The sequence below is a fragment of the Aedes albopictus genome, chromosome 3 (genome assembly GCF_035046485.1).
Source record: "Aedes albopictus strain Foshan chromosome 3, AalbF5, whole genome shotgun sequence".
NCBI classification, from domain to species: Eukaryota; Metazoa; Arthropoda; class Insecta; order Diptera; family Culicidae; genus Aedes; species Aedes albopictus.
Window position 1 is genome coordinate 283,650,275 of NC_085138.1, and position 18,484 is coordinate 283,668,758.

Consider the following 18,484-nt stretch of genomic DNA (forward strand, 5'->3'; position numbering starts at 1 on the left):
TCTAGCGATGGCTATGAACATATGAATATACATGAGTTGTATATGTAGAGAAGAGAGAGCGAGAGAAAGTGGATAGAAAGATGCAAAGTAGGATGAAAAGGACGGGCCAGGGATTGAACCCATGACCTTCTGCATACGAAACTGAGAAATTGGTCGTATAACTCTTAACTGGGTAGCAGGCGTGGATCCAGGATGGGTGTAATATCATATAGATTATTCTTTAAATCACGCGTATTATTTAAATAGAAAAAAGTTGGAACCAAAAAAGTTACGTTATATTGAGGTAAAAGTTACGTTATATCGAGATATGACCAAGGGGCATGCAACTCTAAACTTTTGCTAATATTTACTAATAGTATCATGATAGTATTTCTAGTATTTGCAAAACTTTCATTAAAGCAACATGGTTGATATGGATAAACAAAGTGCAGTTTGATGTGTGAAGTTGCAGAAGAACTATGTTTTCACGTCATCTAAAAGTTGTGATTCAATAGGTAAAACCATGTGTAATTCCATTAGATTTATTTAATCAACAATTATATTTAATTACAGCTAACAAGTTTGTAATCCAGTTTATTGACCTGTTTCAATTCCAGTTCGAAGAAGTACAGTGACCCCACACCAATGAATCACCTTAATTTTTGTACACTATTTATGAATCACCATGTTGATCAAATGGAGTGATCCATAAACTGTGGTAAACTGTGCCGATTCATAAATTGTGGGGTCACTGTAGCTATTCTCTAAACTCTGAAGATTTGCGGCATACAGGGGCAAACTTTTGAGTATGAGTTGAAGTCAATGTGATCTTTTTCTCGTATGTAATGTACAAGAAGATACACAATTTAGTGAATTTGTTTGATATAATAAAGACCTAAGGAACGAAATTGTCCATCAACTGTTACTCTCGTTTCTCTGACTAAGATCTGAGCTACAATGTGTGTGGATGTTTCTTGTGGAAATGAGCTGGAACGACAAGCATGATTTCATCCCCTCTCTCTACTGTATCATTGGCTCATTACAATTCAAATGATAATGCATTGGATCCGTGAGTCCTTCTCAATCATCCAAGAAAACATAATTCTCCAATAGACCGGCCCACATTTGTATGACGCGAAAAAAAATATTTCAAAATTCCCGAGGCACCCTCTAGAATCATGCCTTTGTATGAGAAGAACAATTTGTGAAAGATTCAGCTCAATCTGTTGAAAACTGAGCTGGCGCAAATGAGTTGAAGGTTTGTATGGGATGTTAAGTCCAAATCAGGGTGTCTTCTCATAACTCAAAATAAAATTCCCTGAGTTTTCCAGGTTTTTCCAGATGAAGTTTTGAAAGTTTATAATTAAAAAAAAAAATTCTAAAAAAGCTTAAAGGGCGACTTTGGCTATCATCGGCAGGTTTGCTCTCTTGGTCATGAGGGATTTATGTCGGCCAAATTGCCTGAAATTTGAACATATTCAGCTTGGTTGGAAAGGATTTGATGCCAACTCTGAGTTCAAATGGTTTTAAAAAACCCCCCATGACGAAGAGAACAAAACTGCCAAAAATACGTTAGTTCCCCTACTCTTCAAAAATTCTTTCAAGATTTCTGAGCGTAATTCCTGGAATTTATCCCTGGCTTTCCGCAGGATTTTTTCACAAGATATCTGTTTGAGTACGTCCCGAAATTTTTTTGCAAAGATTTTCGGTTATACTTCCAGAGATTCTCGCTGGATTCCTCCTGAAGATCCATCCAAAACTATTCAAGAATGTCATGCGGTTAGAGTCCGGATGGACGAGGGTTCGATTCCCGCTCCGAGCGATGTAATTTTTCACGAGAATAGCTTTTTACCCGTAGCCATTCCGTGTTAGGTTTCGTTCAATCGGTACAGCCGCCGGCTGAAGCCAGTGTCCGTGTTTTTTTTAGTGGTTTTCCACTGGTTAGTTTATGTCGGGATTTTTACCAATAGTTTAACGATATTTCTGTTGTTTTCCTCGCGGAACTTCGTCCGTAGCTGCTTTCAGGATTCCATGAGATTTTCAGAATTCCTCCTTGGATGTCCTTAACATTTCTTCTGGGGATTAATATTACCTAGACCTTTTTTCGAGATGTCTCTATTTTTCTCATGTTTTTCCTGAAGTTCCTGTTGTGGTTTCTTCAATAACACATTGCGGAGTTTCTCGCAAGATTGTATTTGAATTCTCTTGAATATTTATCCAGGAATTTCCTATAAGGTATTTCGTAAGTTATCTCAGGAGACATTCTGAGGTAAACCCGTAGTAGAATCCCTGCAGGGAGAAATCCCTAAAGGAGTATCCAGAATCTCGGAACAATCACCCTCATTCTTGTTTACGGACGTATCCACTTTCGAACGTTTTTGGTTCGATCGAATCAGTAGGCCATTTGATTTTGCTGACGTAAACGGGAATGTGAACGATTTTCGTTCGAAAGTGGAATCGATCGTAAACAAGAATGAGGGTGAATTTCTGGTAATGGAAATTCTAACCTTTGTATCTCGAGAATCAGACTAAATTAATAGAATAATTTCGGCTTCCGCAAAGTTGATCAGGACATCGAAAGCTATCCTATGATGAACTAGTTGATTCTTGGGTTGTACGTTAGATGACGCTAGTGAGGCTTAGAAATTCTGACATTTGTATTTCGAGAATCAGACTTTATTGAATATGTGTGTCTTTGGCAAAATTAGTATAGGGACATAAGAATAACCAGCCACAGAAGATCAATGTCGCGAATGTTTATGTGACTAACATCTGGTCGCAGTGACTTAAATTCCCAACAAGGAATAAACATCTAGTTCGCCACGCCATTACAGCATCAGTAGCGGTACTAGAAGTGTCAATTAAATTATGTTTACCAAAACAAAAGATTCCCACACGATGGACACGTATAAACAATTAATTCATACAGTTTGAATTATTGATATAATTTGACAGAGAAGGTGACTACAGCGCCATTGGAGTTCTAGTATATTTCTATCATTAGGACCTAAAGAGTTAACCGATGGTGAACCAGTTTTTTTTTTCTAAATTTATCCGCTAGGTTAGTGTGTCAACTATAAACTTCTGTATTTATAAAGAATACAAAATAACAAAGAATGAAAGAACAGAAAAAATCAATTTGAAGCTTGACCTCAACATATATAACCCCTTGGCTAATTCAGAAAAATATTTTAAACCGATTTTAAAATTACACAAAAACTTTTTCCAGCAAACTTTTCAAAATTAATAAGTCTGCAACTTTTCTAAATAATGCACTTGCATTTCTGTACATACAAATGATTTGTTTTCAATTTCTTCAATAATATGGACCATCCTGATTATGGAATATATTATCTTTCTGTGATAAGCTGTGAATTTTCCACTTAAAAGAATGTCAACTATTCATTGCGTCATATTAGTCATATACTAATGGTTCAGGTAGCTTATAGAAATGAAGAGGCTGCGCAAAATAGGGATGCAACATTATGACATGATTTGGTCGTTGATGGGTTAACATCCTCTCCTCTTCTTGGCGTTACGTCCTCACTGGGACAAAGCCTGCTTCTCAGCTTAGTGTTCTATGAGCACTTCCACAGTTATTAACTGAGAGCTTCCTCTGCTAATGACCATTTTGCATGTGTATATCGTGTGGCAGGCACGAAGATACTCTATGTCCAAGGAAGTCAAGGAAATTTCCTTTACGAAAAGATCCTGGACCGACCGGGAATCGAACCCGTCACCCTCAGCATGGTCATGCTGAATACCCGTGCGTTTACCGCCTCGGCTATATGGGTTAACATCTCCAGCCGAATAAGCTACATAATAGTGATACGCTCGTTACAGTTATATTTTTTACAATATTATTTGTGTTATACGATAAATTTAACTGAATATTGCCCTGGAAAATAAACATTACATTCTTCTTAAAATCCTAACAAAAATATCATTGGAAGTTCCAATTAAACTATCACTATCACTATCAAATCTGACTATACAGGTCAATGGTTGCTACTCCGTGATTGATCTGAGCTGGTTCCAATTGCACTGAGATCCAAATGAATAAGGGCTGGGACACTCCACTTATTCTCAAAGTGCAATTTAAGCAGCTCATACATTTTGGATCAATAACGGCGCCGGCCACGTCCTTATAGTCAGTTGGGAAAGGAAAGGAATGTTAGAGTGTGCTGGTTGTTGCTACTGAAGACCGAGATCACCTCTGCATCCCCACAATCAGCACGGACTGGGGTATTTGTTAGATGGAAAGGATGGGAGATCTGGGAGTCACCTTTGGGTCGGTGATGCGATCCATGGATTGGGGATTATTTATAGTGTTCGTAAGGTGATAACATTGTGTGGTGAATAAGGTGAATAAGGTCAAGCGGCGCAGCACGCTTTGGTTGCATAACTTGTAGGCGTTATATACACTGTGCTGTGAGTGGAAGATGGAAGGGAGGGAAACGACTTTTTTTCAATTCGTTTCTGGTTCTAGCGATGGCTATGAACATATGAATATACATGGGTTGTATATGCAGAGAGAGAGAGAGAGAGAGAGAGAGAGAGAGAGAGAGAGAGAGAGAGAGAGAGAGAGAGAGAGAGAGAGAGAGAGAGAGAGAAGTGGATAGAAAGATACAAAGTAGGATGAAAGGGACGGGCCAGGGATTGAACCCATGACCTTCTGCACATGAATCAGAAGCGGTAGCCACTAGACCACCAAGCCCGTCATCATTGGAAGTTCCAATTAAACTCATTTAACGCTTTATAAGGCCGAGAAAACCAAGCAAAGAACGAACTCATAGTAACGTTTTTTTCAGTTTCTCTAAAATTTTAGATTTTATGACAATTCTGTATGCCAGCTCAAAATAACAGTATATGATAAATGCAGTGTTAAACCCTGCACGCCTTTTTGAACTAAAGGAAAATAAGTCATGATTAGGTTTTCAGGGTGCGCCGTTTTTTCAACAAATGCCAAAGTGCACACCTCAGACTTTTCTATAATTATCCATTTGTTTTATGATACATTCCCGATCAAAAGCTTGGGGTCACCCCCTCAAAAACATGTCATTTTTTGGGTCCATATCCCCGCCAATTTGCGTCCGATTTCAAAACCCTAGGTTTCATTCAAAAGATAATAAGTCAAAGAAACTTTGAACATGATTTAAAAGAAACTTTTTCAAAAAAAATTGTATGCAAACTTAACACAAAGTTGCCAAATTTTCTAAAAAAATGAATATAAACCTACGGCAGTGTCGCTGGAAATTGGGTCGACCAAATTTTAAGATGAGAGCGGTAATATAACCCATTTTCTATTAGCTTTCAACTGCTTTTTACGGAACTTAGCTAAAAAACATAGAAAAAAAAGTTATTAAGTAAATTAACTCTTCATGTCATCGACCAAAAGTTTGGGGTCACCCCTCAATATGATGTATCGGCCAAAAGTTTGGGACCAAAAAGAATTAAAATGAAACTATAGATGACGAATATATCATCAAATCACTTTTCCATGTTTTACGAAAGTGACCCCAAACTTTTGGCCGAAGAATCATATCTAGGGGTGACCCCAAACTTTTGGTCGATGACATGAAGAGTTAATTTACTTAATAACTTTTTTTTCTAGATTTTTTAGCTAAGTTCTAAGACCCTCAAGTCTATCGTAGAGTTCTAGACGTAGAAACAAGTCATCATAATCGACATCATCAGCGCCGTAGTCGCGCGACTTATGTTTCAAACAGCACAAATCGTCCACCACCGAGTTAGCCTTGAGACGAATCTAAAACCACCCGACTCGCCACATCAAATGGAAACTGGAACTAGATTACAAATTTTTCCCTCGTATATAGACAACCGCGTTCCAACGCCATTTTCCGCACCGCCAGGCTTAGGCCGGCCGAGCCTAGTCTACTCTCATAGACATGGTGTGACCAGAACACATACCGGCTCGTCGTACCAACCAGGCAACCAAGCCAATCGTGGACGAATCAATTCCAACGGACAAGGTAAAACCCCCTGCGATCTTGAACGTGAAAAATCATGACCATTCAGAGACCCGACCGGCGGACGAGGACCTTGATATCGTTCAAATGAAAAACCACAAAGTTGTACACCGAATGGAATGGAGAGTTCATGTCCCGAGGAACTCATCCTTTTGCTCATCATCCAAACCAGCATCAGCAATGGCGAGGATGATGGTTTGCCAGAATCGATTATTTATGGAATTTAAAGATCCAACCCCTAGCATTGTCATTTGCAGATTCCCTTCCTACCTATGTATGTTGCCCGAGAGGAAAACAACAATAAAAATTGAAAACTATTATCGCGGTAGAGGCAAGGACGGGCCTTCCCTCTTGATCTGCAGCGCTGCAGTCTAGGTTACCCTCTGGGGGTGAAAGGAAAGCCCATCCCGAGTAGGGGAAGATGGCAGAGCGATTACTGGTTTTGATAATGCTTTGGTTGAATTGATAACTACACGAAAGGGATATTGAATGAAACTATCAAAATACGCACAAATATTGATGAATATTCATAAGTATTAAATATCATTAACATATCCCATTTTGGTTTATCCAACTTTTTTGGTGAGATGAGATCTATTTTTTTGTTCTGAGCGAATTAGAGCCACTAAGGTTAGAACTACGATCATGATTTTTTTGAAGTATCAATATTCGTTTCATTTTCTGCTAATAGCATCAAATTTATTTCATGATCTTGGGTTCAATATAAAAAAACTACAAATTGTTTGAAACATAATGGACAATAATTTTAAAACTGATTCCACTCAGATTGTATGGATCGCCGAACTCGGGCGTCCATGGCGTAACAAGCGACCTTGTGCGCGCCGCGCCGCCGGTTCAAAAGTACGAATGAGATAATACGGGTTTCCTTGTTCTTGTGAAATGGCACGTCCGTCGGGGAGGGCAGCGGCGGTGGTGGCGTTGTTAATGTAGAGCACTTCTGCCCCAGTAGTGCGGAGTGCACTGCCCCGATGGAAGGTTCTGATTTTCTTTTGTGTTTTTCCTTTTCTCGCTACATTCCTTGCAGTTTGTCTACGGCCTGCTGGATGAATTATGAGACTATTATTATTGGATAAGATGAGCGAGAGAATTGTGGGTTTACCTTAATTTGAATGTTATTACAGGTACCCGCCACTTGAGGAGGCACCTTGTAGATTAACAATAATGAAAGTTGTCGTAATTGGCTGCAATCACAATAGTATGGGTTCAAAATTGATTATGACAGGATTTAATCATGTAAAGAAAAAAAAAATAATAATGTAGCGCGAGTAAAGATTTTGTTGAGTGTGTCTGGGTTCGATTCCCGGTCGGTTAAGTGTATTTTTATTGCATGTCTAATAGACAACAATCAAAAACATTTTCGTTCGTTGTCGATTGAAATATTCCTTTATTTTGTTTAACATGGTATAAATAGTACATTTTATTTGGGTATACACATTAACACAATTATTAATTGTGGTGTTGGGATAACATCAATTTCACAATTGAGTCAAACACAATTTTATAGAGATTTTCTCGTACGCTAATAGTGATTTGACGGTTGGTTTTTTAAACTCTTGAACAAATGCAATATTGTCTTCAATTTATGGCACAATGATGGCAATATTTAGGTAGATTCCTTTCCGGTTTTATCCTTCTGCTGAAGATTAAGGAAGGTTTATTCTAATTCGGATGTGGAGGTCTAATGGCTTCCTTTTGTGATTCTTATGTACACTACCCGTCATAAGTGTAGACTAACAAAAAGTATTGCAACAATCAGGGTTCCTGATTTCCACTTTTCATCTTCTTCCACATTCGAAGACAGTCAGCAGCGAATGGTTGTCGCTTTAGTTTGTGTGCTTGCTTGTCAGCGACGACAGCAAACTCCGGCGAACGGTGGGAAGCCACACTTGGAAATTACTCATTCGTCCACATTCGCATCGCAAGCGATCGAGCGGTGATGCGATTCGTGAGTGATACGAGTGATATTTCGCATACGAATTTTTGATGTTTCCAAAAAATGTTCATTATTTTCTTTGCTAATCTAGCATTTCAACAACAATACACAACAAATGTATGCATTACATGCAAAAAAATCTCTTCTAGTAATGATAATAGCCGCTTCGATCACTCATCAGCATTCTTCACCATTCGCCATTCTTTCATTCGCGTACGATCCAAACTGCGACGAACAGCAACGAATATCCATGTCAAACAATTTGCGCATCGCTTCCCACTGGTGATGGGATTGCATTTGCATGCTTGATCATGACTATCCGTTTGCTGCTTCTTTCTCGATTCGCTTCAGTAAAGAGGAATGAATATGAATGGAGTGAGGGGAATATACCGATCCTTGGCAACAATATTGCATCACATTGACTCACGTCGATATCTCCAAAACCTGAGGACTTACAAAGATGCTGTCTTCAGCATAGTTATTCAGAAGCCCAAAAGCAACAACTTTTATGAAGGCGGCATTTTTGTAGGTATTTTGGTTTTAGAGATATCGTAGTGAGTCAGGGTAATGCAATATTGTTGTAATACTTTTAGTGAATCTACATATACTTATGACGGCTAGTGTACATACATAGCCATCACTATAAACAGAAACGGATTGAAAAAGCCGTTTCCCTTCCTCCCTATTTCGATAGCTCTGTGTCAATATATCACATACCACCTACACCTAGCTAGTTCTGCCGTATAGTCTACAGCAGGGGTTTTCAGATTGTGCACCGCGGTGCATTTGGTGGACCGTGAAACTTTGCCAAGTGCACCGCGGCAACATGCCATGAAGAATTTGCATCCTTTGACAGATACGTATTTCGACCTCAACTGTAGGTCGTCTTCAGTGTCTTGTACTCGACTCGACTGCCATGCCATGAATAATCTGAGTATTGTATCTGAAATATTAAATTTAGGAAACAATGAAGAAAATAAGAACAAAACATATTAATGGCAAGTCGATAAATGTATAATAAAATCCATAGTTTATTTCCAAAAAAATCTACCAATTTGCTCGATAGTTTATGAATAAAAATCCAATATATTGTTCACGGTATGATAGAATGTATTTTCAAGAACTTCACTATAAATCTCAAAAGAAATATGGCTTGTACTTTTGAGAATGATAAAAAAAAACTTTCATTAATGAAGAAATTTACCACAAATCTTAAGGAAAGTTGGGATTTTTCCTCAGGTATTTCAAGAGTTAAAGAGTAAGTGAGATTTTGTTCGGACCGCTCTAGAAATCTTGGAAGAATATTCACCAAACAACATAGGGTGACAATGGGTATTATCGGCAGGTTTGTTCTCTTCGTCATGGGGGGTTTTTGTCAGCCAAATTGCCTGAAACTTGGCCATATAATTCAGCTTATTTGGGAAGAATTTGAGACCAACTCTAAGTTCAATAAATTTAAAAAACCACAAAGACGAAGAGAACAAAACGGCCGAGAATAGGTAATTTCCCTTGCCTGTTATCCACAGTTATCAACATAGGGCCTCGCCAAAAATCCACTGACATTTCATTTTTACCCAGACACAAATTTCACTGGAAACCAGATCATGACTTGGGTAATAATTGAGTCCAAAAATTTCTTCGAATTACAAGACAATATCAAAACCATTATAACATGTTCACGTCAGAAAACACAAACATTTTCAACAAATTTCAAGTTCCATCTTTTACAATTTTTGAACAAATGCACTGCGTGGCAAAACGTCTGAAAACCCCTGGTCTACAGCATCGTTTGATAATCTTGGCTCTCACGACTGCACAGTGGTGCCATCCTGTTCTTCGTAGAATAATCAAGTGGCTTCAATTGGTTGGAGGGTCGCAAAAAGAAGTTTGGAAAGCTATGATCTACAAATTGATCAATGCGCAGTCTATAACACAGCGCAACATTTTTTTGTCTCTAGACCAAACTTATGCGTCTTTGATAGATTTTGGGCCGCTGAATCCGAATCCGGGCTCAGATTTGCCCCAGCACGTCATAATTTTGAGCAATACCATTATACTTATACTTATAGGGCAAAATATGCGATTTTGGGCTTTTTTGATTGCAAGCCATTAAGCATGCAAATATTTTTTTTAAGCAATCAAAGGGTAAATTGGTCAATTAACATCTAAGTTAACAACTCACAGCTAAATAAGGAACTACCGTTGGAACATAGTCATTTTTTTCCTTCCCTGTTGGGGAAATTAAGCCACTGCGTCCAATAAGCTGAACTTTTGTGGCATCGGCTACATAGTCATCAGCAGGTATCAGAAGGCCGGCTCCAGAGGCACGTTATCCTCCATTTGGGACATTTGTGCCATCGCCATACATATAAGCCTATATCATCATTTACCTCAGTTGTCAGTCATCGTCTGATCTGTTCGGACGTCTTTTGCCGCAGAGCAGACTCTCGTACTCGATACGCGGTAAAGCAGCATTGTTAGTTGTGAACAATGAATGCTATACGGAAAAACACACTAGTCGTCGATTTGAGCGTTCTTCCCGTTCGACCGAGTGCGGGAATCATAAAACAATTTCTCGATGAGAAACTGAAGCTGGACATAGGTTCTGCGAAGAACCTTCAGCTACACACCATCCGTAAATGTGTGCTCATCGAGATGTGTAGTTTGGAAGCAGCGGAAAAGCTAGCTTCGGCCCACCATCTCAAGCATTTAATTGTTGCTGAGCAGAAGAGCTTCAACATTCCCGTTTACATCGAGGACAGTGCAATTAACGTACGTATCCACGACCTTCCACCCGCTGTACCGAATGCAGTTGTTGCTGAACATATGCAGCAGTACGGAAAAGTGAAGTCAGTAGCGCGAGAACTTTGGAAAAAGTTCTTTCCCGGAGTTCCAAACGGCGTTCGTGTGGTGAGGATCGAGCTCGCCAAGCATGTGCCGTCTTTCGTTCGAATATCGGATCACATCACGACGGTTACCTACCGTTCACAAATTGCTACCTGTCGCCAGTGTCAGCGCAAAGCACATCCCGGTAAAAAGTGCTCCGAAGACAAAGGGGGACATACAGTCAACCAACAGCCACCGATCGCACACAATGAGGCTGACAACCAGATGGATGTTACAAGCGAATTGGATCAACAGCGAGATCAACAGAAAAAGCGTTCCGTGAGCAGTACTGTCGCATCGTCCGTTAAATCGCCGCCGAGGAAAAAACAAGTCACGCGTGGGATTGAACACGATCGTCAAACGACAGCAGCTGAGCCGATAGAGGGTAATCGAGAAACCGACAAGAAGGAAGACGAAATTGTATCACATGACGACAGCGATTCAGACTCCGGCCCAGATCCATCATATGATGACGTCCACGCTTGGTTTGTTAAACTGAGGAAACGCTCCAGGAAACAAGAGAAACGCATTGCCGAATTGATGAAATCGTAATTAAGTAGAATTGTTTATACGTAGTTTTTCAAAGTATATTAGGACATGAATGCACCCCTTGGTGTAAAATGTCGTTAATAAAGGAAAAAAAATCATTTACCTGAGGAAGAATGGGATGGGATGGGAATTAGGAAAGGAAAAGGTGATGAAATAGGAAGGGAATGAACGCATAAGCGCAACGAGAGCTCATAGCCCACACCACAACGGGTTTAATCAGTGCCCTGAAAAGGACACTGTAAAACGCAAAGAGTAAAGAGAGCCTATAGCTTATTGGAGGTAGCTTGTGACGCCATGCGACTTTCAATATGACATTGAAAGGCATATCATCGAAAGCATTCTCAATATTCAAGAAATCATCCCAGCAAAAACTACATTTGAGCGAGTGCTTTCTTGAAAACGTATACAACTTTGTGTAAAAGAGTCACTGTGGACATCACAAATTGGGAGGCATGTGAGTTCAAATGAATAGGCATGTTAGCCAGACGAACATCACATATGCAGTCCTGCTACTGGTCGTGACCATCCCATGACGATGAACAAGTAGGCTTTTTCATCGTCACAAAATGAAACGAGCACTCGCACACTTCGTCATGTCATTTCGCAATAATCAAGCATCATGGCGAAAACTTCCATATTGTTTTGAAATTAAAATTTTCACCTGGTCCAAGCAAATTTAAGCTTGTCGTTGTATTTAATAGATAGAGACGACATATATTCATGATTTAAAGGATTCAAACAATACCAAAATCTATCTAGGGTGACAATGGGTATTATCGGCAGGTTTGTTCTCTTCGCCATGGGGGTTTTTTGTCGGCCAAATTTGGTCAAATAATTCAGCTTGGTTGGGAAGGATTTGAGGCCAACTCTGAGTTCAACAGCTTAAAAAACCATGACGAAGAGAACAAAACTGCCGGAAATACACAATTTCCCCTATGTGCTAGTCATTGTCTTGTTTACAACTATGTCACGCTCCATCATGACCGAAAAATGAGCGAATATTGTTAGACTCTCTTGGTCATCGTCTCCCGATTCAATGACATTGAGAGAGGCACTTCAGTAAAAATCACGTGACGACTGCCCATATGTGATAATCCACAATGCGTTTCAAGCATTTCAGAAAGAACGGTGTAACCAGATAAATCTGGAACTCATTCCTTCTTCATACAACGCACGCACCTTTTCGGGATAAAACTATAGAGTAAATTCACGCCATGAAAATACCCAATAGAAAACTACATCACACATCAAAATCCCTCTGGAGAAAAATAGGACAAAACCCCATTTTCTCCTGGAGATTTGAAGTAAGCAGAGATTTATAGTGCCCTCTAAATCGATTCTACAGTTGCAACCCTCGGAGCAGAAGCTAGAGATTCGTAGCTATACAAAAAACTGGTTTATCCGAAGCTATATTGAACTTGAACAGATCAGAGTTCTATTCAGGAATACCTCTTGCAATCCGCACAGATCGCAGAGAACAAGCTTCTTTCAAAGCAATAGTTCTGGTAAACCACAATGGAGGGCGTTGTTGTAACAAAACCACAATGAAACTCTCTTGGAGTACCAACGGAAGCGAGTAATCCATAAAATGTGGTCGCAACCAATTAGTACAGGTTCCCTAGTTTGTTGAGCAGGGGTACCTGCGAAGGAACACTCTAAAGTGCTAAGAAGGTCGAATGAAGACTTCTCATCTGACACATGCCAATCAGTCAACGCATGACAAATTCTGCTCATGCAGAGTTGAATTAGGCACAATTCTATGTTAAGTTATCCATGAACTGTATTACCTAAGTACCTAAGTATTCCATCAAACTGAAGCATCCTCAATTAATGTATGAACTACTTCTGATGATATAATCATCGTAGCAATACTGCCAAGGTAACCTATACAAAAGTTACCCTCTGAAAATGATCTTTTTAAAGTAGAGCCACTTGGGCTACACACGCTTTTTACGCTGAAAATTGATCTCAGGTTTCCTAGCCATAGCCACTACCCAAACTAGACAGGATAACACTCTTCACAATCACAGCACAAAAAGGAAACATCAACGACAAACCAAATCGGTGTTAATTGAAAAACGCCAATGGCGAAAACGCATTAAGCGAACCCATATAGGTAATAATGTAAGCTAATTTACAACATTTGAATAATACCACCCTTATTTAGCCTCAAATTTGATAGGGGTCACCTGTTTAGTGGATTCTTACCACTACTGGATCAGGTGGTTCCGTAGTGTTATTCTTAGCCAATTGAGACAACCGCTACCGACACTACACAGTTACCAAGGCTGATCGGGAAACGAAGTTAACATTGATGGCCAACTTCCAAACGAGCCCGAACAGCCTGAAAAACAAGACCTCTTCGAGAGAGGTCCACTTAGCCGGAAGATGCTGTTAAGGAGATTATCAAGAGGTTTTGATCAGTTTTATGGCAAGTTTTATAAAATTTGTCATGAAAATCTCTAATAGAGCCGAACAAAACTTTATGATGACCGCAATAAACCTAGCAGTGTCATAGTTTCTGCTCTTTCACCAACAGAAGTCGTTACTAATTGAACGGGTCGCCATCTGTTGAGAGTTTGGACAGTTTTATTGTGGTAATAATGAAGGCCAGAAGGATTTAATTTCGGACAGTTTTGTTTACTCTTAAAATCTAGCTTTATGGATATCTTCAAGTATAATAATAATAATTAAAAACTTATATAATAATAAAAACATTTCATCAATGGTTTTCATAAACAAAAAAAGTAAAAAAAGTCATAAAACTGTGTAATAAAACCCTAATAAAATCAAACAAAACCAATCAGCAATGGAATTGTTACTTGGGATATCCTATCCAAAGTTTACGAGCGGTTTTTATATCTAAATCGATGGATTTCAATACTTTTAGAGCTCACTATTGCAGGAGTAGCTTCTTATGGAATTCTGCTATTTTCTGGCAGGTGTGAGAAGAAAACTCTATCGTTGCATTATAATGCATTTGATTTTTACATTTGTTTGAGACGATGTCATGTCATAAGCACTCAACTATTATAAACTAGCCAATTCTCAGCAGTGTCGTAGAAATTTCATTTCATTTCAGAAATTTCAAAATGAATGTGCTTTTCAATGATTGTTTGCCTCGCGTTTTTGAAGTGATAAAAAACTGTCAATTTTGCAGCAACGCAGCATAAACAGTATCATCGTAATCACTGCGAGTGAGCAAATAGAGTGATACTTTGTCATACGAATATTCGCTTTGGTAGCAGAGAATTATCACTTTGAAATTTTGAGCCACATATCCAATATGGCTGCCGATGCTGATGATGCCGTAAGAAGCCGTAACAAATCTCCAAGATGTCTTCGAAATGAACTCATAGGTAAAATTATTGCCTAACGTAATTTACGAGGCACGTCACGTTGGCGTAGTGCACATTCAACATGCTTGTCCGGCCAAATTGACCTCAACAGCTTAAACCCAAAATTTCCCAGCCGTTCAATGTCCATCAAACACTTTTTTTTAAAGACAAATCAGTCCCGTCATTAATCAAACACAATCGGATGAAGACATTGAAAACTCCAAAAAAGGAATCAATATTTGTACTGGAATCCCCCACAGAATCCGGGATTGTACCAAAACAAATAGCAAATAGCGCATGTGGATCATGGAACGCTTTGAACCGGTTTGATCTCATCACTCAGCAACAGCTCCGGATCTGACGTTAGAATTAGAAGTCCGGCTCAATAAACCACGTTACCTAAGTGAATCTGGTGTCTTCTCAGCAGAGCACCTCCGTTTGTGTGACAATCTAATATTTGCCGCGACTTTTTAATTGTACCAGTCATAAAAATGAGTAACGTCTTCCTCACAATTGTTTTACGTGTGATGACGCTAATACCCTTTGCCCCGTGTGTGGTGCGTACCGTCCAGCTGTGCTAGAGCTAGTCGTCAGTCGGTGCGAACTTTGAGTACATAAAACGATTCAGCCGTGTCATTTTCTCTACACTGCAGACCCCCGGGCTAAGGCGCTTCCGTTTATGGACAATCCACTGCCGACGTTCGGAATGATTGTGACGTACCTGGCCTGGGTTCTGGTGGTTGGACCGACCTACATGCGCGACCGCAAACCCCTGCAGCTCACCAGGACACTGTTCTACTACAATCTCTTCCAGGTGCTACTGAGTGCGTATATGTTTTACGAGGTGAGCTATATTCCATTTGTTTTTGTTCTTTTGGATGTTTTGGGGTTACGTTTGAGAGGGGTTTTCGTTTCAGCATTTGATGGCCGGCTGGGCGAGAGGTTACAGTTTAACATGCGAACCGGTAGATTACTCAGACGGAGAGCTTTCTAGAAGGGTAGGGAATTTATGTGTTTCTCCAAACAGATCTGAGCGAATTAGTTGATGATTGTTTTTTTCGCAGATGTTCAACCTGTGCTACGTTTATTACCTTTCGAAATTAAGCGAATTTGCGGATACCGTATTCTTCGTGCTGCGAAAGAAGAAATCGCAGATTTCCTGGCTTCATCTGTACCATCACTCTCTCACTCCAATCGAGGCGTGGATTTTGACGAAATTTCTGGCTGGTAAGATTGAATTTCACCAAATGCTGATTTGACGAACTAATTACGGCCGTTCACTTTAACTTCAACAGGAGGCAATACAACTCTTCCAAACATCATCAACAACTTTGTCCACACGCTAATGTACTTCTACTATCTACTATCGTCGATGGGACCTCGCTATCAGAAGTACCTGTGGTGGAAGAAATACATGACCGAGATTCAAATTGTAAGTTGAGAATCCCGCGTTATTTACAAGAAGTATTCAAAACTTCTACCGATTTTTCTCCTACACAGGCTCAATTCATCATCTGCATTGTGCACGCCATCAACGCATTGGTGACGGATTGTTCATACCCGAAGTTCATCACATCTCTCCTTCTGCTCAACGCTAGTATATTTTTCGTTCTGTTCATGAACTTCTACTGGGAGAACTACAAAAGGACGGCAGCTAAGGCAGTGCCATCCAAAAAGCTCATTCTGGTAGAGAACAACAACTGTTTACCACTGGATTTCTCCATCGAACGGAAGGATCAATGAACAACAGTGACGAAACGTGAACACGCCTATACAATACACTGAAAAGTCTGAAAAGGAACCATAAGTGATTCGTTCAAGTGCCCGTTGAGGGCACAACGCGCTACCGCTTGTATATAGCAGATTTCAAACGTACTCGAAGTATTCTACATTCTAGGATTAGGCTAGATAGGGTTATTTAACGTTATAGTGTCGTGACTAAACTTGCTAAGTAGATATTATAGGTTTGTAGATGAAATATATTTCGTTTTCTGTTGGACACCGTTTAGATCAAGACTGTGAATAAGAAAAAAATATCAAGCTCAATTTTTTTCTATATGCTCAATTTTGATTTGTATCTCTTGATTGTGAATAAAGTTATGCCGATTTGTTAGCAAAAAAAATTACGAACAAAACTTCGGCTGCTACTGTTTATTGCGTATATTCACTCGTTCGATTGACCCTAAGGAATGGAGCCCTTTAGTTGAGACAACACACGACAAGCGTCTTATTTCTTATTCGGATCAACTGTTTAGGAGATCCTTTCAAAATGTTCGACTATTGAGAAAAGACTCTCGGTCAAGGTCTCGATTAATTAATGTGGGGAGCGGAATGTACCGTCAAAAGAAGAGTATTGAAGAAGCAATTAATCCGGATGAAACCAATCAGAGGTAAGTATAGGCATATCCAATTACATCCTAATTTGATAACAAATTAGGGTTACAAAATCTAGCACTTATAACAAGTCTTGTGTTAGGAGTTTCTCTAGTTTCCTCCAAGATTCTAATTTAGGAATGCGTAAAAGAGTTTTTTCAGTGTTTTTTTTTGTAGAATTTATGCACGAATTTCCAACAATGTTCACCAGTCTGTCAATCGGAGATACTTGCAATAACAGAATAACTTACAAATAACCTCTAGAGAAACTTCATGAAGAAACTTACTGTGTTATCACGCTCGTTGAAATCCCTATTTGTGAGAGAAACTTCTAGCAGATTTCAAGGATTAGTTGCTGGAAGGATATCTACACGATTTTTTAAGGTGAAGATCTCCAGCGTCCACTTTCACAACGCATTTTGTCTCGCATTTTCTCGAGCACAAATCCGAAGAGTTGTAAAATACAATAGTCTGAGAATGCTACTTCATGTTCATTGCGAGTGAGAAATCAACAAGTAGAATTTTCAGATCAATTTGTTTGATGGGTCTCTAGATCTGTGCACAAAAAAATTTGAGTAGAATGACGGCCATCGTTGTACTTCACCAAACTTTTCTTCCAACGGGGAATTTCTTATACAACTTTTAGACCTTTATTCGAGAAAAATAACCTAATTTCATGTAACAAGCCTTGGGTCATTCATTTCTTTGTGTGAATTTCGCTCGATAAAATTATGAAGCAATCTCTAAACAAGCCTCTAAAAATTTTCAGAGAAGTACATATCTAGCCATGAATCGAAGTTGCGGGGATGTAATTCCAGGTGTTGCAGAAATGCCGCGAATACAACGTGCCCACACGTCATTTGTTCATCGATTTCAAATCGGCGTATGATACAATCGATCGAGAACAGCTATGGCAGCTTAGGCACGAATACGGATCCCCGGATAAACTGATACGATTAATCAAGGCAACGATGGATCGAGCGATGTGCGTAGTTCGAGTATCAGGGACACTCTCGAGTCCCCTCGAATCTTGCAGAGGGTTACGGCAAGGTGATGGTATGTCGTGCTTGCTGTTCAACATTGCGTTAGAGGGTGTAATAAGGAGTGCGGGGATAAACACAAGTGGGACGATTTTTACGAAGTCCAGTCCGTTCAGCTGCTTGGTTTCGCCGATGATATTGATATTATAGGTCGTAAATTTGAGACGATGGCACAAACGTACATCCGGCTAAAGAGTGATGCCAGGCGAATCGGATTAAGTTATTGTGCGTTTAGCACTAAATTGATTTCCGAAAAAACTTCATTGACTTCCGCTGCCTTTCCTATGCGTTAAATATTACGTCGGAAGTAGTGCGCTGTATAGAAAATCAGATTTACTGTACAGCGCACCACTTCCGACGTTACGTTTAACGCAT

General features: G+C 39.6%; 2 protein-coding genes across 3 annotated transcripts in view; one reads left to right on the plus strand and one right to left on the minus strand.

The window, feature by feature from the left end:
• LOC109418840 (elongation of very long chain fatty acids protein AAEL008004-like) overlaps nt 1-18,333 on the plus strand; it is a 30,437-nt gene extending 12,104 nt beyond the window's left edge. Inside the window, exons 2-6 of the mRNA XM_062861130.1 lie at nt 15,350-15,540; nt 15,614-15,694; nt 15,761-15,923; nt 15,992-16,128; nt 16,197-18,333. Coding sequence (XP_062717114.1) covers nt 15,350-15,540; nt 15,614-15,694; nt 15,761-15,923; nt 15,992-16,128; nt 16,197-16,439 — 815 coding nt within the window. The 3' untranslated portion in view covers nt 16,440-18,333. The remainder of the gene's footprint in view (nt 1-15,349; nt 15,541-15,613; nt 15,695-15,760; nt 15,924-15,991; nt 16,129-16,196) is intronic.
• LOC109405798 (lissencephaly-1 homolog) overlaps nt 1-18,484 on the minus strand; it is a 244,991-nt gene that overhangs the window by 59,962 nt on the left and 166,545 nt on the right. The window lies entirely within an intron of this gene.